The sequence below is a fragment of the Schistocerca americana genome, chromosome 2, assembly GCF_021461395.2.
Source record: "Schistocerca americana isolate TAMUIC-IGC-003095 chromosome 2, iqSchAmer2.1, whole genome shotgun sequence".
NCBI classification, from domain to species: domain Eukaryota; kingdom Metazoa; phylum Arthropoda; class Insecta; order Orthoptera; family Acrididae; genus Schistocerca; species Schistocerca americana.
In genome coordinates, this window is record NC_060120.1 from 197,060,979 (window position 1) to 197,087,543 (window position 26,565).

The window sequence follows — 26,565 nt, forward strand, 5'->3', positions numbered from 1 at the left end:
AATGGGTGTTATGGGATTCAGGAATTTGGGACTGTATAGCAGTAGAATTTTAAGGATGGAGAGAACGTATAGCAAGGAGGTTTGGGCCTGATTGGTATGGTTTTGCAGAACTATGTTCATGAGGGTTAACAATTGATGGAATCTGAATGGGTGGAGGTCATTGTGGAAGAAAGGGTGGCAGTGGGAGATGCCCTGCTCATCACTATTGTTGCCACCTCCCTTTACACTACAATACCTAATACACATGGTCTTACGGCTATTGAACACTATCTTTCCAGTGCCCGACAGACTGCAAACCAACAACCCCCTTCCTAGGCACCATGACCAACTATATCCTCACCCACAATTACTTCTCCTTTGAAAGCATTACCTACAAAAAAAATCTGGGGTATGGCCATGGGCACATGCTTGGCGCCATCATATGCCAACCTGTTCATGGCTGTATAGAGGAATCCTTCCTAAACACCCAAACTCTCAAACCCCTCACCTGGTTCGGATTCATTGATGGCATCTTTGTGATCTGGATTGACGATCAGGACACCCTATCCACACTCCTTCAGAACCTCAACATCTTCTTCCCCATTTGCTTCACCTGGTCATACTCAACCCAACAAGCTACGTTCCTCAATGTTGACCTCCACCTCAAAGATGGCTACATCAGTATCTCTGTCCTTAGCAGATCTACCAACCGCCAGTGTACCTCCACTTTGACAGCTGCCATCCTTTCCATACCAAGAAGTCCCTTCCATAGCCTAGCCACCCATGTCTGTCACAACTGTAGTGACGAGCAGTACCTCCAGAAATATACCGAGGGTCTCGTTGAGGCCTTCAGAGACTGTAATTACCCTCCCAACCTTGCACAGAAACAGATCACCTGTGCCTTATCTTTCCAGTCACCACCACCTCCCAAAGACCCACCATCAGCCACAGAGGAGTATTCCCCTCAGGACTCAGTACCATCCTGGACTGCAGAAACTGAATTACATTCTCTGCCAGGGTTTTGACTAGCCTTGTCATGTCCTGAAATGGGAAATGTCGTACCCACTATCCTTGGGCATGACAACCAACGAGCTGTCTGTCCGCATAAATGGCCCCTGACAAACTGTGGGCAAGAAAGAGCTGGACCATGCTGTTGCTGAGCATGCCTCCCAACATGACTTTCTTCATTTCAGTGACTGCTTCTCAGCCTGTGCTACCTGGATCCTTCTCACCGATACCAGCTTTTCTGAATTGCACACATTGGAACTCTCCCTGCACTATATGTTGTGTTCCCCTAACCCTCCTGGCCTCAATCTTCTTATCCATCTAGCCCATTCCCTGTTCCCATTCTGGCATAGCGCAGCCATCTGTTCCACCAAAGCATCCTCAATCTTTTTATTTCTCTCATTTTCTGCTGTCCCCCCCCCCCCCCCCTCCCCTCTCTCCCAGCTCTCCGTATAACTTCCTGAGCGCACCTAGCTGTCCTGCCCTCTCTCCACTTCATCCCTGTATGCTCCCACAAGCAGCACTTTACCACTCCCCACTGCTGCCCTGCTATATTTCCCCACCCTCAGTCTCCTCCTTACACTCTCCACCATGTTGCCTCTCCCATCATGCACTACTGCTCACAGTCTGGCTTCAGGTGCCAGAGACTGTGATCATGTGTGTGTGAGTTGTGTTTGTGTGAGTGTACGTGTGGGTGCAAGTTTTGTGTTTTTGACAAAAGCTCACATTCTGACAGTTTTTTTGTTATGCCTTCTGCAATTCAGCATCTCCACTATGTGGTGAGTAGCAACTATCCTTTTCATAATTTCTTACATTCCATTCTGGATTTTCCATTGTTTAAAATTAGCATTGACGCCTGTCACATTATACATGGTTTTCTAGTGAGCTTACTGAAAGATTACCCTGAAACTGTCTGTTGACTGTTCATTAATTACTCTATCTGCTTTCCATGATACCACTTCACTGTAATCAAGTAAGCTATTAATAATGATTAGCTGGACGTTATGGTCAGGGGAAACATTTTTGTCATTGACGAAGTGTTCACTTACAAATTTTTTGTCTGTTAATGCACTGTGAAAATCTTATTCGGAAATTAACAACAGAACTCAGGTTATAGGTGTTGATACAGATCTGACTGCTGAAGAATGTTCTTAACAATGTCTATCTGAAACATTTGTCAAGCTGTACCTAGTTTCCTGTGGACTCCATATAACTGGGTTTACTAAGTGGCTCTTTCCCTTTTTTTATTGTTATTGTGTGCAGTTTCTGTGTTTCAGGTATTTGCCCGGAAGGAGAATCTGGTTAACCACTCTTGTTTTGGTGCTGATAAATCAAACTTTTTAGTTTGTACTTTCTGCCACAAGACGTTCAGCACAAAACTGATGCTTAGAAAACATATGGTGAAACATATTGGTAAAAAATTGTTTTTTGTTTTTAATGACTTACCTTTACTGTGTTACACTTAACTTGATTAAGCATGTGCAGTTTTATGGTAGTTAATTATGAATGCAGTTTCTGTTAGATAATTTACTTCATTAGTGAATATGTTGACTCATTCCACATTCCTAAAGATTTTCCTTACGGTGTGTCCCTTGCGATATGCTGAACTAATGAGGTCTAGACAGGAATTGCTCTGATATTGAGAGAAACTGTAACTGAGAAGAAGCCAAATTGAACAGGTTGCTCTCTCAAAAAGAAAGAGTCTTGTGACATATATAAGTGAAATGGTGGGAACCGGTGAATGATTGTTTTTGGGGAGCACATGTAGTATTCCTTATGAAAAGTTAGTTTTTAACCACTTCATGTAAGATCTTTGTTAAATGTTAAAGAATATTATGTACAAGTATGATGAAGTGCCTTCTTGTTACATGCAGTTTTCATTGGTGTGTTTGCTGCACAGAAGTAGTAGCTTCTTTTAAGTGTGAGGGTGGTTTGAAAAGTTCTCGGAATCACCATGAGAGGTCAGCACTAGCGCAATGAGTTGTTCACGTAATATTCATAGGACTGTTGCATGTAAACACATACCACATCAGTACTCTTGGAAGAGAGCTGTGGCAGTGACATGGCTCTGTTATTCCCTTGAAATTACTTGTGGAAGGTCGAAGAAATCGAGATTCGAGCAGTGATTAAGTACTTCGTAAAGAAAGGTATGACAGCAAAGGACGTTCATGCTGATTTCCAGAATACATTGGAAGACTCTGCTACTTCATATTCAACTGTTGCCAAGTGGACACATGAATTTAAATTTGGTCAGAAGAACTTAGATGATGATCTGCGCAGTGGTCGGCCAAGATGTGTCACTGCTACAGAAATCATTGCAAAAGTGCACAAAATGGTCATGTAGGATCGCCAATTAAAAGTGAGTGAAATTGCTCACGCTTGCCATACATCATTTCAAAGGGTATATCACATTTTAACTGAAGAATTAGAAATGAAAAAATTGTATACAAGATGAGTGCTGCGACTCTTGATGGTGGATCAAAAACGCGTGAGAATGGACATATCGAAACAATGTTTGACCCATTTTAGAAGAAACGAACAAGATTTTTTGCATTGGCTTGTGACCAGAGATGAAACTTAGATGCACTACTATACCCCAGAAGCAAAGCAACAATCAGAGCATTGGAAACATGCTGATTCTCTGCCACCAAAAAAGCAAAGCCAATTCCTTCGGCGGGAAAGGTCATGGCATCAGTGTTCTGGGATGCGAAGGGGATTCTGTTTGTAGATTATCTCCCCACTGGGCAAACAATTACTGTAGAATACTATTCTAACCTCCTGGACAATTTGCAACAAAAGACCCGCAAAAAAAGGCCAGGTTTAGCAAGGAAGAAATTCGATCTTCCATCAAGACAATGCGCACCCGCACACGTGCCGTCGCCATGGCAAAATTACACAAAATAAGGTATGAATTGTTAGCACACCCAACTTATTAACCTGATATGGTTCTGTCAGACTTCGTCTCTTCCCTAAACTGAAAATTTTTCTTGGTGGACAAAGATTCACTTCAAACGAAGAATTGATAGCTGGAGTTGACAACTATTTTGCAGGCCTGGAGGAAACTCATTTTCGAGATGGGATCAAGGCACTAGAACATTGTTGGACCAAGTGCATTACTCTATGAGGAGACTACATTGAAAAATAAAAAGTTTCAGTGATATAAGTACTTTTTTTCTGTTCCATTCCGATAACTTCTCAAACCACTCTAATAGTTGCCTACTGTCCTGTCACTGAACTAACCTTAGCCAAACAACATAATGCTTAAATCTGTTTGCATCCTGCAAGTGATTTCACCACACAGAGGCAGGATTGGGTAGCAGAAGCCAAATACACTAGGCTAATTTTGAGCTGTGATAGCTACAATTTTGAGATGATAAAAGGTTGGCTGGACACTTAACGAGATTCTGAACGTGTTATAAGAGAAGAGCTACGTTTGGTATAACATATTTTAATGTACCAAACAATAATTACACTTGAGTTCTTTTATTTTACCCACATAATTAAATTAAACAAAGAGTGAATCAAGGCACACTTATAATACATTCAGTTGATCTCTGACCGGGACTAACATTGGAACTAACTGCTCTCCACATTGATTAGGGTTCTGAGATACATAGGTGAGACTTAGGCTGGCAGTGAAGCTGTGGGCTTACCTAGGCTGCCTGAGAGTCTCTTACTGGCTATTAATTCTCAGCTAGACTCATAACTACTCTAAAAGGCTTCAGAGCCTCTCATAAGATGACTCCTTAAATCATTGTTAATTCTTCACTGATTCTTGGACCTCCTGTCCACAGATTTATATTCTGCTCTGTGTGATGTCAGACATGTCCAGTGTCATATCGAGGGATGTTCACAGTTCATAGAATGTCTTGTGATATCTCCAAAAAATTGCTGCCTTATGTGGTCTACCATCTTTTCCAAGCGTTCCTTCTCTCTTTGACATCTTTATCTTATTTCCCTAGTCTGCGAGCTCAGATCAGTGCTTCTGTTGACAACTGTATTTGAACTGCAGCTCAACCAGAGTTCATTCTGGAACACTCAGCATATGTCCATAACCCTTTGATGGGCTTCTCTGAATACAGAGAAGTCAATCAAATCCAGCAGCTCTAGCTGAGCCTTCATTGATCTTTACTAATGCTTGCCATATTTTAGAGATGCAGATATGTTGCACGTATGTGACAGTATTAATGACAGTGAGTTTCTTAATAGAATATTTACAATAGAAAATTGAATGTAACATTTTCATAATTCTTAGCAAGAAGCTAACTGACAACTGAACCCATCATTGTAGAGTTGTCTAGAGCATTTTTATTATAAATACTTCATAACTGACTTTAAGATAGCCGAGAATGCTATATAAGCCAAAAATGGGATGTAAAAAATGGCAGTATAGGTAGTCATGAATGAATAGTGAAAGTATCTGTATTTCGTAGCCATATTGTCGCAGCTCTGTAGTATTGTAGACAAGCACAAAACACCTTTCTCTGTGGAATTTTCTATTGAGAGCTGAATATAGTGCATTTTGAATGTTATTGGGATGCGTGTGTAGGCTACAAAATTATTTGATTTCATTCAGTTCATGATATAATTTACTTTGATCCATTTCACAGTATATACAAGTTTGGCACTTGATTATAACTGAATAATTTAGTATGTGCTTTGACACATCATTAATGAGAAGTAAGAAAAAACTCTAAAACCCTGTCTAATAATCTACACTGTGTGCCTCTTTTGATCTGGAATCCTTAGTATCTCCGCTTTTTGCTACAACAGCAATAGTAGATATATATTTTCTTAATTTATTCCATTTAACCACTTAAGTCAGTATTTTTCATTGACTCACCTCTGCTTCAATGGATAATTTGCCCTCGTGGAGGCTGATGCAGTCTCAACACAGGCCTTGCCCATTATTGAAAACATATCTTTGTGAATTATAATTTATGAACAGAAATTAAAATGGATTATGATAAAATAGAATGTATGTTTGAAAATGATTGCAGGTTAGATGGACAATAAAATATATTGTACTAAAAGTGATTGCAAATTTTCCCCAAAGACAAAACATCAATTTGTGAAAAGTTTATGTCATGTAATGCATTGGGAGTAGTTAGGAAATTCTTACATGTTAGACCAAAAATAACGAAAGAAAACATGTAAATAAAATTTAATGAAAAGTTAAAAAATGAATGGAAACTTGGCATACGAAGAAATGTGTTGTGCAGCATGTGATTGCAAATTTTCTCTGAAAACTATATGTCAGTTTTTGCAAATTAAAGTTCATCTTGCATGTGAAATATTTTAAAATATAGTGATACATGCAAGAGAATTTCACATTCTGCACACCAGAGAGAGGTCTCTTTTTGAAAGCCTCTCCTCATGAATGTTCGGAGAGACAACAAACCTCACATTGTTCTGCAACATGTACATACACATACAACATGTACACACCCTACATATACATAACATGTTGGTTGGACATACAACACACCTCACACTGTTCAGTAACACATATGCACAAATACTACATTTAAAAACCTTACATATACATAACATTTTCATTTTTGGCTTGGACATCATCCTCCGTGATAAATTAAAATGATTCCAATCCCCCGGTTCTGACCAAGGTTTTCAAAAGGTTTCCCTTGATTGTAAGGCATATGCTGGAACTGGTAAGCTGTGCTTGCATTTGTTCCCAATTGGGATCACCTATCTGCCCCACTATCAGCTTGTGTGATAACTTGCTGAATAGAACCGTGACCCTTAATGGGCTGGATCTTGAACAGCCCCCTCCTCTCCTACGAGTGAAGAATGAAAGTAGGAAAAAAATGCATATTCCACACCTCCTTGTTAGTGTTTTCTTTGTTGTGCTTTGTAAAAAGGCCAGAAAATAACTGTCCGTAAGACAAGTCACTTTTGGCATTTTAAGTGGGCGTCCAACTGGTCGTTTTAGTGGAGAGGATACAACCAACTATTCACCGAAAATAATCATGAACTAAAATTTGATTTTTTTGTCACCATATTTTTTTTAATACAGGATGTATACATTGAAGCTTGTAGTGTACTATAAATAGTGAAAAAGCTTAGCTTTGTAACTTACAACCCTCTACCATTTTCTTGTTGTGATCCATGACAACAGGTGGATTTTGCATGTCATCACTGTTTGGATTTACTTAACAAATGTGATGTCATGGAACGTAGCGGCCATTACTACATCTCTCTTGTCCATCCATTTGAACATCTGCTTGTTTCTGTATGCATCTGTGTTTTCTTCCTTCTTCAGTTGTTCATTTTCCATGAATTTTGGGAACTCCTTCCCATAAAGGAGAGGAGCGCAGAAAGATAGGCAGGTGCATTGACAGAGGGCAGCAAACAAAGAGAGTGGGAGACAAGAATGGTGAGAAGATGATAGGACAGGAGGGGTGGAAACTGTTTGGTGTAGGGTATGGGGACAGTAGGTTACCGTAGGTTGAGGCTGGGATAATTACGGGAGCAGAGAATGTGCTGTAAGGATAACTTCCATCTTTGCAGTTCAGAAAAGCTGGTGGTGGATGGGAGGATCCAGGTGGCTTGAGTAATGAAGCAACCACTGAAATACAGCATCTGCATGTTGTGCCACAGGGTGGCCAATTTTCCTCGTGGCCACAGTGTGGCAGTGGCCATTCATCCTGGCGGACATCTGGTTGGTAGTCATACCAATATAAAAAGCTGTGCAATGACTGGCAGAGCTGGTAATGACATGTTTGATTTCAAAGGTGGCCCATCCCCTGATGGGGTAGGATAAACCTGTGATAAGATTGAAATAAGAAGTGCTGAGTGGGTGGGTTGGGCAGGTCTTGCACCTGGGTCTTCCACAGAGATATGATCCTTGTGGTGGGGGTTGTGATTGGGAGTAGTGTAGGGATGGACTAGGATGTTGTGAAGATTGAGTGGGCAACAGAATACCACTGTCGGAGGGGTGGGGGGATTTTGGGTAGCATGACCCTCATTTCAGGGCATGATGATAGGTAAAGGATGTGATTCAGGTGTTCCGTCTGGGGTGGTACCGTGTGATGAAGGGAGTACTCCTTTGTGGCTGGTTCTAGTTACTGCAAATACACTGTCGCTGGGTGTATGAGGAATGAGTGGTGGGTTTGGAGTGTCAAAGACATTGGGAAAGTAGTATTCAATTGTGTTAAGACCACAGGCATGAGGAATGTTGGTATATACAGAGGTGGCATCTACAGTGATGAGTAGGGAACCAGGAGGTAAAGGGGTGGGGATGGTGGAGAACCACTGAAGGAAATGGTTGGTATATTTGACAAGAGAGGCTAGATTATTAACAGTTGATTGTAGGTGTTGGTCAATGACAGCTGAAATTCTTTCAGTGGTGGCACAATAACCAGCCATAATGGGGCATCTGGGGTTGTTTGTTGAATTTTGGGAGCATGTAGAAGGTGGTTGTGTTGGGGTATCATAGGGGTGAGGAGGGAAATGGATTCAGGGGAAATTTTCTGGGAAGAGCATAATGTTTTAAGCAGACATTTGAGGTAGTATTGGACTTCTGGGATGGGATCACTCTGGCAGAGTTTATAGGTGGAGAAGTCAGGTAATTGGTGGAGACATTCTGCAGGTAGTCACTGTGATTCATAACAACAGTGGTGGAACCTTTGTCTGCAGGCAGGATTTGTTTTGAAGTTGTGTATGGGTACTATTTCTTCTGCTGAAAGGTTTGTGTTCTGAGGAAGGGACCTGCAGAAGATGGTGAGCCTAAATTGGAGGTAAGGAGTCTCTGGAAGGCGACCAGCAGGTGGTTTGCTGTGGGAGGTGGGAGGGGGGTGGGGGTGGGGGAGGAGGATCATGGTTGGATGGTGGCAAGCACAATGTGAGGCAGGATTCAATGTTGGAATTACACTGATTTTGGTTAGAGGGACTGAGGGCCAAGACATCCTATCTTCATTCCTTCACAACATCAACACCTTCTCTCCCGTCTGCTTCATCTGGTCCTCCTCAACCCAGCGTGCCACCTTCCTAGACGTTGACCTCCTCCTCTCTGACTGTTCCACTTGCACCTCTGTTCACATTAAACCCACCAACCACCAACAGCACCTCCACTTCAACAGATATCATCCCTTCCACACAAAAAAATGTCTCCCACACAGCCTGGCTACCCAGAGGATGTGTATTTGCAGGACAAGAACTCCCTTGCCCAGTATGCTGAGGGTTTCATGAAGGCCTTCACAAATAAGTCTGCAAACAGATCTGTGCCTTTTCACCTCACAACTCCAATTTCCCACTACCCCCAAGAACCAGCCACAAAGGAGTGTCCTCTTTGTCACCCAGTACCACCCTGGACTGGAACAACTGAACCACAGACTTTGCCAGAGCTTTTGTTACCTATCATCATGCCTTGAAATGAGGGACGTGCTACACGAGAACTTCCCTTCCCTCCTAAAGTGGTGTTCTGTCACCAATCCAACCTCCACAACAGTCTAGTCTGTCCCAATGCCACTTCCAATCCCAACCCCTTGCCACGAGGATCGTATCCCTGTGTAAAAGCCAGGTGCCAGACCTGCCCAATCCACCCACTCAGCACTCCCTATTCCAGTCCTGTCACAGGTTTATCCTATCCCATCAGGGGCCAGGGCCACCTTTGAAAGCAGCCATGCCATTTACCAGCTCTGCTTCAAACATTGCACAGCTTTTTATATTGGTATGACTACCAACCAGGTTGAATGGCCACTACCAAGCAGTAGCCAAGAACAAAGTAGACCACCCTGTGACACAACATGAAGCTTGACATAACTTGCTTCAGTTCAATGACTGCTTCACTAGCCGAGCCATCTGAATGCTCCCCTCCACCACCAACTTTTCTGAACTGTGCAGTTGGGAGCTATTCTTACAACACATTCTCTGCTCCAGTAATTACCCCAGCCTCAAACTGCAGTAACATACTGTCCCCAAATGCTCCACCCAACAGTTTCCACCCCCTCTGTCCTATCATCTCCTCCCAATTCTAGTCTCCCACTCTCCTCATTTTTCACCCTCTGCCAATGCACCCACACATCTTTCCCTGATGCTGTCCTCTTTCACTCCTTTTTTTGCCCACCTCCCGCCCACAACCTCCTGACACTGTGCCTGTTGTCGTGCTAGTCCCTGTACACATCGCCAGACAATTTTCCTCTCTCCCTCCACCCGTAGACTACTATCCCCCCCCCAGATTGCTGCTTCCATCCCACATAACAGTTACATTCTGCCTCGAGCTGCCTGAGTTGGCAGTCATGTGTGAATGAGATGTGTTTGCTTGTGTGTATGAATGGTGTGTGTTTCTCTGTTTCTGATGAAGGCTGTGGCCGAAAGCTTTGTGTAAGTGCCTTTTATTTATACATGTCTGCAACTTAACATGTCATCTCGATGTTAAATAGCCAACTATCTTTTTCTACACTGTTGATATTCCTACCTGGCTTTCCTTCCATCCTACAACCCTGTGATGTTTTCCTATGTTATTCTTCTCTATAGCATTGCTCTTCTCAGTATCCTTTGTGTCTCTTCTTTCCTGTGTTTATTCAATACCTTCAAAATCATGTCTGCTTCCAAGTCCCACAGTATCAACAACTGTCCACACACAACACAAACTTCATGACCATGTGGATTGTTGTTGCAGAATCTGATGACCCAGTTTCTTTCTTCTCATAGTTTTAATTATATCTATTCCTATTGATCCCACCTCATTCCTTATCCTTTTTTTCAGAATGGTTGAAAACTATGAAGTAATTAATTAGGGTTTTCAAGATTTTGTGTAATGTCCATCTTAACCCTTGAGCGGGCATGCTGTTTCTCATAACACAAGCAGGCATACTTGATACTCTCTATGCATGTCAAGAGTAGCTGTCTCTATGTTACCAAGGTAATCATGTACGAGAAAACTCACAGTTTAGTCTTAGTTTAATTAAACACTAGTAAAATAAACTTACATTATATGAACTAAAGCATTGTTTAATTAAATAATAATAAAATAATCTTTAAATATATCAATATGTTGCCACATACAAGTGTTACCCCACAGTAGTGACCCACTCAAAGCATTAAACAGTCCAGTTGGATCAGATCCCAGTGTGCTGCAGCTCATGATCTAGATCATTTTCTTCCATGGGTCATAAATTTTTTTTCTCACATAGCTATCTGTTTATTTTATATTACTGACTCTCACATGGACGTATGACAACAGAACATATCACTGTGTTAGCTGAAGCAATGATGAAGGAATAGGTGTGGACTTGAAATTGTAAAACAACAGTGGTATGGTAAAAGACAATGTTATTTGTGGTTGGCACACTTTACACACAGGTGCACCCACTCAAGGGTTTATAAATGTATTGTAAATTAATTCAATATGAAGTTTAGTGCAAATTTTGAATGAATCTTCTATGCATTAAATCAATGAATTAAAGTTGAAACTAATAATAAATTAAGATTTTGCTTCAGATTCTTATATTTATAGAAGTTCCTTTCATAGCAGGTGGTTTTTCATGCACCAAATACCTGAACAAAGGTTCTGAAAAGACTGCTACTGGTAACCAGTCACCACCGCAGCCCAAACCATTACGATGCCCAATTTGCCGCCGTGAATTTCGATACCGTAACTTGTGCAGACACTTACAACAACACAGAAAGTTGCGACCCTGTAGATGCTGTGGCCGCAGTCTTCCTGGCAATATAGCTCTTCATGAAGCCTATTGCTCTCAGGTATGTGAAAAATGACATATTTTATTATAACATTGAAAATAATCAGTGTTTGAAAATATAATATTGGTGAATAAAAAATATACTCACCAAGCAGCAGCAGCAGAAAAAAAAAACACACACACATAAGGATAAAGAAGTCCACAACCTTTCAGAGCCAATGGCTCCTTGTTCTGACAGAAGTTCTGGAGGGAAAGGAAGGGAGATGAAGAAAGAAGACTGGCAAGGTTTAGGAAGTAAGGAGAGTTACAGAACCCTGGGTCTGGGGACGGATGGGACACGAAGGATAGATTGATTGTTCGTGTCTGCACTGGATGAGAAACCCTGGTGTTCTGGGCAGTTTCTCTGTGGCTCTCCCCATTTCCTAAACCTGGACAGTCCTTTTCCTTCATCCCATTCTCTTTCTTGTCAGTACTTCTGCCAGAAGAAGGAGCCACAGGCTCCAAAATCTTGTACATATCCATGTCTTTTATATGTTTTTCTCCTGCTGCCATATTTTATTATAAATATGACAAGTAACAGGCTGCATAAGTTGAATCACATTGTACTGTTTGTTCGTTATGTGTTCCATTGATCAGTCTCATGGTAACCATTGTAATGTGGAACATCTCAAGTGCATAAGAAATACACACGAGTAAGATTTTTATTTTTTTTTTATTTTTTCTTGAAGCTTAAAATTTTTATTATCTACTCCATTCCCTTAAATGGCACAAAATGCCTGTACTATACCTACAGGTTTGTTTATTCCTCTACAAGAATTCATCTAAGGTAATGAAGGAATTGTCAGGGAGACATGACTTCAATTTATTTTTAAAACTGTTACTGCTGTCTGTCAGACATTTTATTTCATCTGGTAATTTAGCGAAAAGTTTTACAGCAGCATATTTTACCCCTTTCTGTGCCAAAGAGAGGTTAAGTAGAGGATAGTGTAAGTCTTTCTTTCTTTTGGTATTGTAATCATGAATGCACTGTTGTTTTTAAACTGGTCCATGTTGTTGAGAACAAATTTCATTACTGAGTAAATGTACTGTGAGGCTGCTGTAAGAATTCCTAATCTTTTAAAGAGATGCCTACAAAATGTGCGACTATGAGCCCCACACATTATTCTAACCACTTTCTTTGGAGCAGTGAATACTTTTTGCCTAAAATAAATGCATAAATAAATAAATAAATACTTTTTGCCTAAGTGTTGAGTTACCCCAAAATATTATTCCATATGACATCAGAGAGTGAAAGTATACAAAGTATCTTAGCTTGCTAATTATTGTAACCTCAAAATTGGAAATTATTCTTATTGAAAAATTTGCTGAACCTAGTTGCTTTAGGAGATCCATAATATGAATTTTCCAATTAAGATTCTCATCTATATGTACATCAAAAAACTTAGTATGCTCTACCCTGGCTACTGACTTCTGTTGATGTGTTATATTTACTGAAGGAACTGTACTCTTGCACTAGAAAATTGGATGTACTGTGTTTTTTCAAAGTTCAGAGCAAGCCCATTCACAGAAAACCAATTAGTAACTTTTCCAAAGACATTCTTTGTATAATTTTCTATTGGAGTTTCTTTAATGGATTAACAATTATGCTTGTATCATCAGCAAACAGTGTCAGTTTAGCTTCTTGTTTCAGATAAGAAGCGAGGTCATTCACATATATCAAGAACAGAAGGGGCCCATGATCGAACCCTAAGGAACACCTAATGTAATTTCACCCCAGTTAGATGAAGGGGAAACTTCCTTAAATTACTTAAACCATATAAAGAAACTTACGATATGGCTTAAACCACTTATATGCTGTTACATTTATACCATAGAATTGTAATTTCTGTAACAAAATGTCAAGATTCATACAATCAAACGCTTTGGATAAGTCACAGAAAATTCCTGTTGGTGACATTTTACTATTAAAGACTCTATTATGTTGGCAGTGAAATTATATATTGTTGTCTCAGTGGAATACCATTCTTGAAATTCAAACTGTAATTTACTAAATATCCCATTACTGTTGAGATGGCTAACACTCTTGAGTACATTACTTTCTTGACGATTTTTGAAAATGCTTTAAGCAAGAATACTGGCTGGTAATTATTGACATCTGTGGTATCCCCTTTTTTGTAGAGAGGCTTGATAATGGCATATTTTAACCTGTCTGGGAAAATATCTTGAGTTAGTGATACATTACAGATATGACTCAGAACATTAGCTGTGACGGCTTCACATTGTTTTAATATGTTGTTAGAGATGTCATGTACCACAACGGAACATTTATTTTTCAAAGATTTAATGATTTTCCTTATTTTACAAGAGGTTGTTAGATGAATATTAATCTGACTAGGATTTCTCAAAATTGACTCTTCAATATACTGCTTGGCTTTTTCACCAGTTGTTTCACCTACACTTAAGAAATGGTTGTTAAGTACATTAGCTTCTTGTGTACTGTTGGTTAAGATGGTCTCATTCTCTTTAATAGTAATGCTACCTACCCCAGTGGTTACATTTCCTCTCTCTCCTCTAACAATATTCCATACTCATTTGATTTTATTGCCGAGTTGTTAATTTCATCTTTAATATACATGTTTTTTGATTTTCTGACAGCTTTTCTCAGTATGTTCCAATAATTTTTATAGTGTACAATTGCTTCTGGGTCTTTACTGATTCTTGCTGCCCCATAAAATTTTCTTTTTCTTTCTGAAGACACTTTAATACCTGCAGTGATCCAAGGTTTCTTTGAAAACTGTTTGGTGTTACATTTAGTAATTTTTTTGGGGCAACAGTGTTTAAAAATGGGTATAAATTTACCAAGAAATATGTTGCATTTATCATTGACATTTGGCTCATTATACACATCTCCACAGTTAACATTTCTTAAACTTTCTCTACAGTACTCTAAAGATATTGGGGTGACCAGCCTTAGACTTTTACTTAATGGTTTCAGAGCTGTACACCACACTAAGTTTTGTAAGTTAATCAGTTGTGCATCTTGGTCTGATAATCCATTTATCACAGGGAAAGCATGTGTTAGTCTTACATCCTCTTGCTGTACAAATGTGTCATCTATTAGCGTGCTACTGTCTTGAGTTATATGTGTAGGGAAATTGATCACTGATTCTAAGTTTTATGTTATTAATAACATTGCTAGTTCACTTTTTCTATTAGAATTGCTTAGAAAGTTTTCATTGAAATCGTCACAGATTAATAACTTCTTTTTGTCTAACAGACAGGATAATAGGGATTCAAGCTTTTTTATGAACACTTTCAATCTTCTAATGGGAACCTGTACACTGTTGCTACATAGCTAGCTGTAGTTCACATGCACAAACTTCAAAGTGCTGATCGACACAAAATTTGCTTCATTCTACCGTTTTGTACTTGTGCCCTTGTTTTGTGTAAATGGCAACTTCTCCTTTATCTGTTCTAGATCTGCAAGTGTAAGATGCAAAATTATACCCATTTATACTGACGCTTTCCATCCCCACAGTTACATGGTGTTCAGACAAAGTATATCAATCTCATTCTTATGTTTGAGATCATCTAAACATACTGATAGCTCATCTACTTTATTTTTTATTCCCCTGTTATTTTGATGAAGGAAATTGATACTACCCTTTGCTTTATCTCTCTTTAATGTACATGAAGCTTCTATTTTTCTTGGTTATTGTCTGTCTGGACTTTGGCTTTAACCCAAAATACCTATCTGGCTGGTACCATTAACCACAAGGATCATCCCTTGTGTGACCAAGGATCCCCTTTACAGTATCTGCTAATAGAGAAGCTGGTTTAATTGAACTAACCAGGATATGTCCAAGTGCCCAATACAGACATCCACACTGTGAAACTATTAGTAAGAATAAAGATAACAATATTTATGATTCACTTTATGTGGGGAACAAATGTGGATGGGCTGGTCACCAACTTACACAGCAGAACAGAACTGTGAATTGAAACTACCTTGCTCTGGACTACTTGTATGAAGTGTGACCCAAAAACTGACTGGTTGCACATCTTGCCAATATCTGTGGACACTGAGAAGCTAGTGTAAAAGGGGTATAGTTCTTAACAGCCCAGATGACACATTCAAGCTCACATGCAAATTCTGATCTAGGTAACAGTATACTGGGAACAGTGGATTCAGAGAACTTGGAAAATGGCTTTAGCCAACAGATCGTGGCCAGCTTCTGCACCCACATTTCACTACATTAAATATAACTGAATATGTAATGGCATGGGGTATAGAAAAGCAATTTATTTGTGAACAATAAATTGAAGAAGTCTAAGATCCAAATGCAGTGTAAGGTATTTGGAAGAGAATTTTAGTAAAGCCAAATAAGACAGAGGAGGCTTTTAACAGCTGGAGAAAAATAAAATAAAAATCAAGACCAAATATAATGAAAATCAAAACATATCTTTAAATACAGAGAAATATAGGAGGAGTGGAATTCAGGTGTAGGCTTTGTTTTAAACAAGAAAATCAGAAGCACAGTTACAGATATTGAAAGGAACTCTGATATAATCACTAGACTTGTTAAAGAAGAAGAAGATATTCCATTATATATTGTGCAGTTCTCTGCACCAGTCTCCGCATATTATGGTAAGGAGGTAGACTTCTATGAAGAGTTACAGTAACTGATAAATAACAGAAAATCTCACCACAAGATGAGGGGGATTCTAATACAGAAGTAGGATAAATGATTTGTTGTTAGAAAACTTTGAGTATTACTCCAGAAATGAGTGATCTACATTAGTAAAATTTGTTGAGATGCATGTGTTTGTCATTAATACATTCTTTGAGAAGAAAGCAAATTTAAAATAAACATTACAAGGACCAAATTGAACTAACATTGAAATTGACTATATTTTATCAAACATTAAGATATTGTCATGGATGTCACTATTGTGCACCTCTTTAGAATTTTAAGTGATCATAGAATAGTAAAGTATGGAGTAAAAGGAGACATGGCATAGAAAGAAAAGTACTCATCAGGCAAGTAATCAGAATAGTAGCTTATGAGGATTTATTCAAGAATAAGAAGGCATAACAGGTTAAATAAGACAAATAGTTCAGCACCTTAGAAAATGAAAACATAAAAAAAGAGGCAGTTATGATGTGGTATCCAAAATATATAATTAATTAAAATTGCTTTGCATTACCTACATCTCATTTTTCACATCACCTTCAAAGTAGTCCCTCTGGGAGTGAAAAGACCAATTATAATGTTTCTGTCCCCTTGGTAGTCTATCCTGTGGAAATCTTTCTTTTATAGTGTGTGTGATTCATTTCCCTCAGTTTATCAGGCCTTCACCCCTTCAACTTGTTTTGGATGGTGGATGAGGGAACAACTGTACATGTAGTATTTTTGGCCTAGGGGATTTCTATTGTGGTAATTTTTGCCTGGTTTCAAGATCACAGCTTTACAGTCAACTTTCGTAATCAAAGACTATCCTTGAAAGAAAGTTTGGAACATCTTGAAGCAGTTGTTAAGTACCTTGCAGACTTACCATCTTGTAAGAGTTATGGTCAAACTTCTCCACAATCCTTCTAATTTTCAATTCTTCTGGTGGAATACATTCACATTTACCATAACTTACTCTCAAGATGTTGCAGTAGTCATGTATGGTCTATCTACAATGTAGCAGAATGAGATCCCTGACTTTCCATCCGCTTTCTGGTGTGATGCTGGTTAATAGCTGACCACATTGATGAGAATTTAAACTGGAATGGGAGGGGGGGAATTGGAACTCCTAAAACAACTTAGTTCAATGACGTTTGCACTTAGAATCATTGCAAATCTTGAGGAGAGGCAAATTTCTTAAGTTCAATATTGTGCATATTTTCATTCAATAATGTCATATGGAATAATGCTCTGGGGTAAATCAACTTTAAGAGTGGAAGCGCTCATTGCACAAACACATGCTGTAAGAATAATATGTAGTGCTCACCCATGACCACCTTCTAGACATCTGTTTAAGGAGGTAGGCATTTTGAATACTGCCTCACAGTATATTTATTTCCTCATGAAGTCTATTGTAAATAATTCACTGCAGTTCAAATGAAGCAGTGATGCACATAATTATAATACTAGAGGAGAAAATGAGATTACGCTACATAAGTTGTCTTTAGCACAAAAAGGGATGCACATTCCTGCCACCACAATTTTTGATTACCTGTCCAGGACACCTCATTACAATTAATTTTACAAATATTCCACAGAACATGAAACTAAGTAATTAACTAACCTGGGACAGTCATCATTATCTGTTGACCTTTGCCTATATATGAAATGCTTATGCCAGTGATGTTCTTATGTCTGACCTGTCTCCTAAAGCTTGTTGCAGATTTGTGGATTTCTGCTGTGGTTTTCCCAAGCTTAAAACAAAACTTAATGCAGACACACTGCTCTTTGAAGTTGCCATCGTAAAATCACAAACTCGCAGAAACATGACAATGGAAATAACCTCACCAACAACTAACCAAATCACTCAGTTCTCAGCCACTTGCTACACTGATTCAGGAAGGGTGTATGGGCAGGTGTCTAACAGTGTTTCAGTGTACTCATAGCCATTTGCATGAAAAATTAAAATTTTGTGAACTTTTGAATACCACCTTGTATTTAATGAAGAAACTTAGTGAACAACAAAAGTTGTTAGAAGTAAGAAGAAGGCAAAATCTGAAATTAAACTGTAGATAACTATGGGAACATTACTGAATATGCCATATTAAATGAATTATTTGGAAATGTATTCGAAAAGATGAGAGAGTAAAAGATGCAAAACTGATGAGAGAAACTATTGAGAACACTAAGAGGGTGAAGAAAGCCAAATCATAACTTATATTTGGTAGATACCACATTTATGGCAGATGGAGCAGTAAATAACAAGAGAGAGAAAATCCTGGGATAAATCTTCTATTCTGCAGCAGTGTGAATGCTGTTTTGAAACTTCCTGTCAGATATAAATTGTGTGAAGTATTAGAACTTGACTCCTTTGCCCTGCCTTTCACAAGTAGTGCTCTTAGACTGAGCTATCGAGGCATGACCTGTGAGTTGCTTCAGTTCTGCAAACACCCCCTGCTGCTTTCCAAATGGCACATTCATTCAGTTAGTCAAATAATGGAAAATCGAGGAAGGAATGTAACAGTATTATGAAAAGGAAAGTTGCTACTCACCATATAGCGAAGATGCCGAGTGGCATATAGGCACAGCAAAAAGACTGTCAGAAATAAGCTTTTGGCCAGCAAAGCCTTTGTCAATAACAGATGACACACACACACACACACACACACACACACACACAAGCACAACACACACACACATGACTGCAGTCTCTGGCAACTGAAGCCACACTTCAGTTGGCAGAGACTGCAGTCATGTGTGTGTGTGTGTGTGGGTGTGTGTGTGTGTGTGTGAGTTTCGTTTTCATGTGTGTGCGTGTGTGTGTGTGTGTGTGTGTGTGTGTGTGTGTGTGTGTGTTTTGTCTGTTTTTGACAAAGGCCGTGCTGGTCAAAAGCTTATTTGTGACAATATTTTTGTTGTCCTATCTGTGTCTCAGCATTTCTGCTGTACATCCAGGTAGTCAGTCACACACCCGTTTCATAAAACCCATCATGAAGCAGAACCTTCAGGGAAGTAGAATGAGTACATCAATTGGCAGAAGCAGTCACTACAGGCTGCTCAGCTGAAGTGTACTAATAACTGATGAAGTGCTATGTACTCAAATGCTAAGTATGCGAGTTACTAAATTTTGAGTCAGAATTGCTGGCCATCTCTTATCTTCAGTAAGGGAAGTGCTTAGTACTGTTACAACATACTTATAAAAGTGAAAGTGACAAAACTGTTCAAGGTTTTGGAACTATTAGTTCCTTCCCCAGGAAGGAGAGGGGGACAGGTTGGGGAAGGTGAGAAAGAAAGGGCTGGTCACTCAGACCCAAGGATGAGAGAGACCCACATGTTGTGATGATGAGTATTGACATTGAGGAAGAGTGAGATGTTATAGAGAGTGGGAGGTCAGAGATGGTACGTTGGTGAGCGTGTGCCAGCTTCAGTCCAGAGATGATAAGGGCAGAATGAGAAGTGAAGATACATTAGTGGGAACAGTTAAGATCTAAGATAGCAGAAAATAACAGAAAGAGGGAAGCAAGAAGAACAAAAATATAAAAAATTAAAGCAATACATAATAAAAGATACATAACGAATAAAAAGCTATAATGAAAATTGTAGAACTTTCAGCAATTAAATACAAGGTAGGAGAAAATCAAAAGGGTTCCAAGTTTTTTGGTGGAATTGAGTACCCATCAGGGCTAGGAAAGGAACAACACAGAGCTTGGTTATGAAAACTCAAGAGACTGTTTGGGAGAATGCATGACATGTTCAGCAGGAAGTGCACATACAAAGATTAGGCATTACAGCATGGTGATAAAATGTGTAGCACTGCACTCAAACAAAAACTTAATTCTGAACAGAAAAGGCAATCTGGAAAACATCTTGAAGGAAGAATGAAGGATTATGAGGAAAAATTCATGGTCCAGAAAAAACAGAACACAGACACACACTGAAGAAACAGAAATATAATCCCCAGCAGCAGATATGATTAAGAAATGAAGACTATAATTTTAGACATGTTCAGAGACTCCCAAGAATGAGGCTCACACAAAATTATGGCATATATGGGAAAATTAAAGAATATACCATCTAACAAGTTAAAAAGGACCTTGAGGAAGCCCAAGTAGAAGCAGTGGAAATATTAGACAGAATCTGTTCAGTCAAAATGTGAAGTGTTGGTGGTACACCCAGAGAATGAGGGAAAAAAGTAGACAGAAGAAAGAAATTTAGTCCACAGGGAAAGAAGGTTAGCCATATGGGAAAATGAATCTAAAATAAAAAGTCCAATATTGAGGGTACATACATTAGAAAGCAAGGCACCACTATTATGTCAATACTGTACTGGCTTTCTTCCTTCTTGCTGTAGCTCAACAAGTGTGATGAGTCTGAGAGTGGTGTTTCTGCAGTTGCTTCCCTGATTTGTTTATTCTGACCAAAGCATGCAGGAATGTAAAGCTGTAACATAGCACAGAAATTGAGTGCACAATCTTGCTGTCACAGTGTAGCATTGACAGGATGAAAATGACTGACTCTCGGGATCAGATGGTCTCCTTAGCAACCTGGGTGTAAATTGGGCCGCTGTGGTGCAGTGGAGTGGCAGGTTGTGGAGACAGAAGTGCTAGTTTGGGGTGGCTAGGAAATCTCTGCTACAAGATAAACATATTTTATTCATCTTGGATTACAATGTCACAGTGCTGTGGTGCCCCTGGATATGCTCTCTGGAGGCACGTAGTCCACGGGCAATGCTGATTATGTGAGGAAGTTGGGGTGGTGTGACAGCCAATTGATGACCATGTCCCATTTTGCTGACACTGTATACCTCACTCTGCAGTGTGTGATGGCTACTGGGTTAGAAGTTTGCACTGGTGTGGAGAGATGATGGCAGTACCACTCTGGCTGCAAACTGCTGCTCTCCAATGCAGAAGGTCAGTGCTGCTCTGGCCCCTGAGGGATGACTCCCTTTTACTGCCTAAGTCTGCAGCGGTGGACTTAGAATTGTGAGCTGGGTGGTACTTGTTACATGAGGCCATTGGAGGGGATGGGGCTTTTAGTATTTTTGGAAGTGGGAACTTACTGAATTAGTCAGAGGGTGACTGGAGAATGCTGTCTGAAACATTTGTTAGCCAGTAAGATCTGTAGGGTACTTACAAAGTAGGGAGCTTGGGAAAGGTTGTAGGTGTATGTGTTGAGTGATTTGATTCAGTGGTGGAGCACACACACTTTGCCATAGATGCCTAGGCTCTAGGCAAGGAATTGTTTCATGTGGAAGGAGTGGCAGCAGTCAAAGTGTTGGTATTGTTGCTCATTGTTTTGTTTTGTAAGGACTGATGTTTGGATATAGGCTTGTGGAGATTTCAAGAGTTTTGGCAATTTCTGTGTTATAAATAAACTACCATCTGCTCTGTAGTAGTTGTCGAACTCTCAACTGGATGAAATCTCCTTAATCTTGAATTCAGTGCGAATGTCTATGAAAGCAGTGTTCTGAGAACTTGGAGTTACAATTGGAATTTATTATACATTGACTATGCATCAGACAAAAGATTAGTTATTAGGATGCATCTTTTTGTGAGGCTGACATTCTGTTCAGTCTTCGACATTCAACCAACTAAACAAAGCACTATTTCAGAAAGATCCAATATATATTGACATTATTGCCATGTATTATGTTGGTGTCACTGATATTCCTTGGAGTTGCATACAGTGCGGAATTCTCTTTGTTGCCAAGCAAATAAACAGTATAACTTGGGAAGAAGTGTATGCTGAAACTAGTGTAAATAAGAAATTTTCTAAATTCATGTCACTATTTAAACTCAGATTTGATGAAGCATTCCCAAAGGTGCAAACTGCAGTACACTCACACAAAAGAAATACCTGGGTGACCAAAGGAATAAGGAAATCCTCTGCAACACTCAAACAACCGAACAGGTTAAAAAACTACCATAGTGATCCTGGTTTCCTAAACTACTACCACACATACAAAAGAATATACAGAAGAGTATTACGAGATGCAAAAAAAGCCCATAGTGACTGTATTATAGAAAAGGCAGAAAATAAAATTAAAGCAGCCTGGACTGTTACCAAACAGGAAACAAACAGTAATAAATTAAAAACAGTAAACATTCAAATTAAACATAATGGTGCTATTATACATAACCCAAATACACTAGTAAATACTGTAAATGAGTACTTCAGCAGTGTTGCTACCAAGCTACATCAAAAGTTTGGCAAAAAACAGCCTGATCAAAAATTGAACTATATGGATAACTCAGTGTTACTGTTACCGACTTCTACAGAAGAAGTAAGGATGGTTGTGAAGAATCTATAGAATAAAACATCAGCAGGTTTAGATGAAGTGCCAGTGTGCTTACTAAAGGACTGCATTGACAGCATACAACATCCTTTGGCACACATCATAAATGAATCTTTCACTGCAGGCTGCTTCCCAGAATACTTAAAATGTGCAAAAGTCCTGCCTCTATTTAAGAAAGGCGATCCAGAAAATATAGAAAACTATAGGCCCATCTCATTACTCTCATCCTTTTCCAAGGTAATAGAAAATATAATGAAAAAGAGACTAATGGATTTCCTAAACAAGTACAACCTACTGTGTAAAGAACAGTTTGATTTCAGGCCAGGAAGAAGCACAGGTTCAGCAGTAGCTCACTTCACAAACTTTGTCTTAGAAGCACTTGACGAAGGTGAACATGTAACAGGCATATTCCTTGACCTTAGCAAAGCATTTGACACGGTAGACCACAAAATACTACTAAACAAAATGGAGGCACTAGGAATAAGGGGAACAGTAAATAATTGGTTTCAATCGTACTTGGAAAATAGGGTACAGTGTGTAGAGATCTCACAAACGAAGTTCAGCAGATTGACAAAACACATTTCCAAACCAGAACATATTAACATAGGAGTCCCTCAGGGAAGTGTGTTAGGGCCAATACTCTTCCTAATATATATCAATGATTTTCCCCAGAGTGTCAAATACGGGGAAGCAATACTATTTGCAGATGATAGCAGCATCCTTATCAGTGACGAGTCACCAGACAAATTGAGAGACAAAGCTGAAGAAACTCTCAATCATGTATGCAAGAGGGTAGTAAGCAACAAATTAACCCTCAATATTAAAAAAACAAACAGTATTAATTTCCACATAAATAAAAAACATAATAGCATAGGCCTAAGAGTTAAAGATGAACTTATAGATTGTGTCACAAACACAAAATTCCTAGGAATGCATGTTGACTCACAGCTTAACTGGACTGACCATATTGCAGCACTAGAAAAGAAAATTGCTACTGCTTGCTATGCACTCCAGATAATTATGTCAGTATGTAATAGTTCATGTGCTGAGACGACATACTTTGCATATGTGCATTCAATAATTAGTTATGGCATAACCTTCTGGGGTACAAATGTGCAGAACATACAAGCAATTTTCAAGCTGCGAAAGAGGGCAGTACGAATAATAACAAAAAGCAGCAAGAGAGCTCACTGTACTGATTTATTCAAAACCATGGGAATCTTGACAGTACCATGTGAATACATCTTTCAGACTGTGATATATATATAAAGAAACACATTGACCAGTACACACAAAACAGATCTATACACCAACACTGGACTAGATCCTGCCACCATTTGCATCTCATATGAAAAAACAAAACAAAAACCCAAAATAGTTTATTATTTAATGGATTAAAAATGTATAATAGACTTCCAGAGGAGATCAAAGCTGAAACTGGAATACATGCCTTTAGGAAAGCTGCAAAAAATTATTTAGCAGATAAATGTTACTGTACTGTCAAAGAATACTGTAAATGACATGTGTTCACCTCAATTCATGCAAGAGTACCTTTGTAAATTTATATTTATCTTTAATTAAGATTGGTATGTATTTGTTTTGTGTAATACATGCAAGAATACATAAGATTGGTCTGTATTTGTTTTGTGTACAAATGATTAAGTTGCACCATAGAAATATGTACTACCAGAAGTACTATTATATATATACTCATTCCATGTATACAGTTGACGACATCCATACAACACAAGTTGTCTACGGATGAATAATTAAATAAATAACTATGATGGCAAGCACAGTATTACAGCTTTTGTCATTGCATGGAGCCCATAAGGAATAACTTGGACAAGTAAACTGAACAGCCACAACAGGATGTGCTCCGTAATAAATCTTCATACATAATAAACATAGTTCTAACCCTCTAAATGACTTTTCTATTCAACTTTACCTAAATGCACAACTATATACACTTTTAATTTATACGCAAGCTGATTTGGGATTTTCCTATTAATCAAATGCTTTTTTACTGAAATTGTTACCAATAAAATAGCATAAAATTTTGTATGCTTTCAAGGTCAGTATTAAGGAAGGCGGTTTTGGATTTGGAAAAGGACCTGGTAACTTGTGCTAGGAAGATGAGTTAAGTTGTTGCAAGAAGTGAAAGATATCTTCTTCACCAAGAGCCCAGACACAGAGAAGTCTTCGACAATCTTTACCAAACCGGGGTGCCCAACTTCTGGGCTCTGAGAAATTTAAAACAAATTTTGACTTATTGAATATATGTTGAATTAAATTGGGGTGTTTTATTTGATCCTGTATGACTGCATAGAATACAGCAAAGAGACATGCATGCAGGACACATTGAAAACAAAAAAATATTCTTTATCATGTAGTTCCTAACCATTTTTATTACATTCTAACATTATTGATTATAAATAACAATATGTACAAATTTAATGTAGCAAAAACTCTTCACCCGTCTTTATGGCCGAGGTCACTAATGCATTCTTTTGTGGTGGTCCTCTACATGGGGGTAAGCTGGTTTAAATCCTGCTGGTGGTAAAAATTTTTGATGCCAGTATTTGGCTGGCGACGAGAGGAGCAGTACTGGTGTAAAGTTTCAAATCACCAGACTGTGTGCCAATGTCCTGGTGTAAATAGCTAACACTATTGATGGTGAACCATGCGTCAGATGGGGCATTAAGACTGCGGCCCCCTTCGTGCTATTCGGGAGGAGTAGGCTATGTGCTGGCAGCAAGTTTCACTCTCTGCAATCTTTCATCATCATCATACAACACAAATACTACATTATGCTCCCCACACACACACACACACACACACACACACACACACACACACACATGCAGTACATACATGTAGTATTACAAGTATTGTAATGGAGCGTTTTGCAAGTAAATAAACAAAATAAAAAAGTACTCTTCAACACTAAAATTCCTCTTCCATCAGATGGTTCTTAAGTATCTTTGGAAAGTTACTGTGATGCACACTATATGTAGGTTTTTAGGCAGGCTTCCTAGTAATTTCATACCTGAGTACTGAGGCCCTTTCTCAAGAATTGTCTGTAGCTGGGGAATGCTTCGTACATCATTCTTCCTCCATGTGTTGTGGGTGTGTACACAAGTGTTTGGAATGGCGACAATGAAAATTTGTGCCAAACTAGGATTCAAACTTGGATTTCATGCTTTATATGAAGGGTCACTTCAACTACTTTGGCTACCTGTGGACAACTCATGGCCTGACACAAATTTCTATATGTCATCTCTCCTGCATCACAGCCTGTACTCGGACACACGTTATTCAATTTCCAAATGGGAGAGGACATTTTAATTCAAGGTGACTGCCTGGTATCTGCGGATGAATACGACACTGCAGTGCCTGTATTGTTAAGAAGAACAATGCAATGTTCCTTCAGAACATGCAGTCCGAAGTAACATTGCATCAGTCTTCTTAATGGCATAGACACTACAATATTTTAGTTTCAGAAGTCTTTCTTCTTCAAATGATCCTGATTGCCTTTCTTCCCATTGGCACAGCCTTCTCTTTGTTTCTGAGAACTGCATATATAGTTTTTGTAACTAGTCCCTGTGAGCTATTGAGCTGTGACATTTGCAGAAATGAATCCTCTTCTCTTGAGCTGTTCCAACATTTTGGTCACTGTTCAGTATTGTCATGTCACCTGCATACAATATTTTCTTTTCTTTCTCTTCGAGACCTATATCATTAATGAACAGGTTGGTACTTTGTTTATTTCCTTTGGTGTCCTTGATGTCAACGTACTGCGTTGCTACACTGGCTGAAAAATGGGTTGTGGTTTCCAACACTGACTACTGTAAATAATGTAGTCGACAGGTGCACAGTTGCGTTTCACAGTACTTTAATTTCACTGTTCACAACCCCCTAATAATGCACAGTTATATGGCCACTGCATTGTTGT

General features: G+C 39.0%; 1 protein-coding gene across 3 annotated transcripts in view; it reads left to right on the forward strand.

The window, feature by feature from the left end:
* LOC124590782 overlaps positions 1 to 26,565 on the forward strand; it is a 281,346-nt gene that overhangs the window by 160,752 nt on the left and 94,029 nt on the right. For 2 of the 3 annotated variants that reach the window (XM_047131675.1, XM_047131677.1), the window contains 2 exons: positions 2,262 to 2,397; positions 11,477 to 11,706. In XM_047131675.1, coding sequence (XP_046987631.1) covers positions 2,262 to 2,397; positions 11,477 to 11,706 — 366 coding nt within the window. The remainder of the gene's footprint in view (positions 1 to 2,261; positions 2,398 to 11,476; positions 11,707 to 26,565) is intronic. The other variant, XM_047131676.1, reaches the window with a different exon arrangement.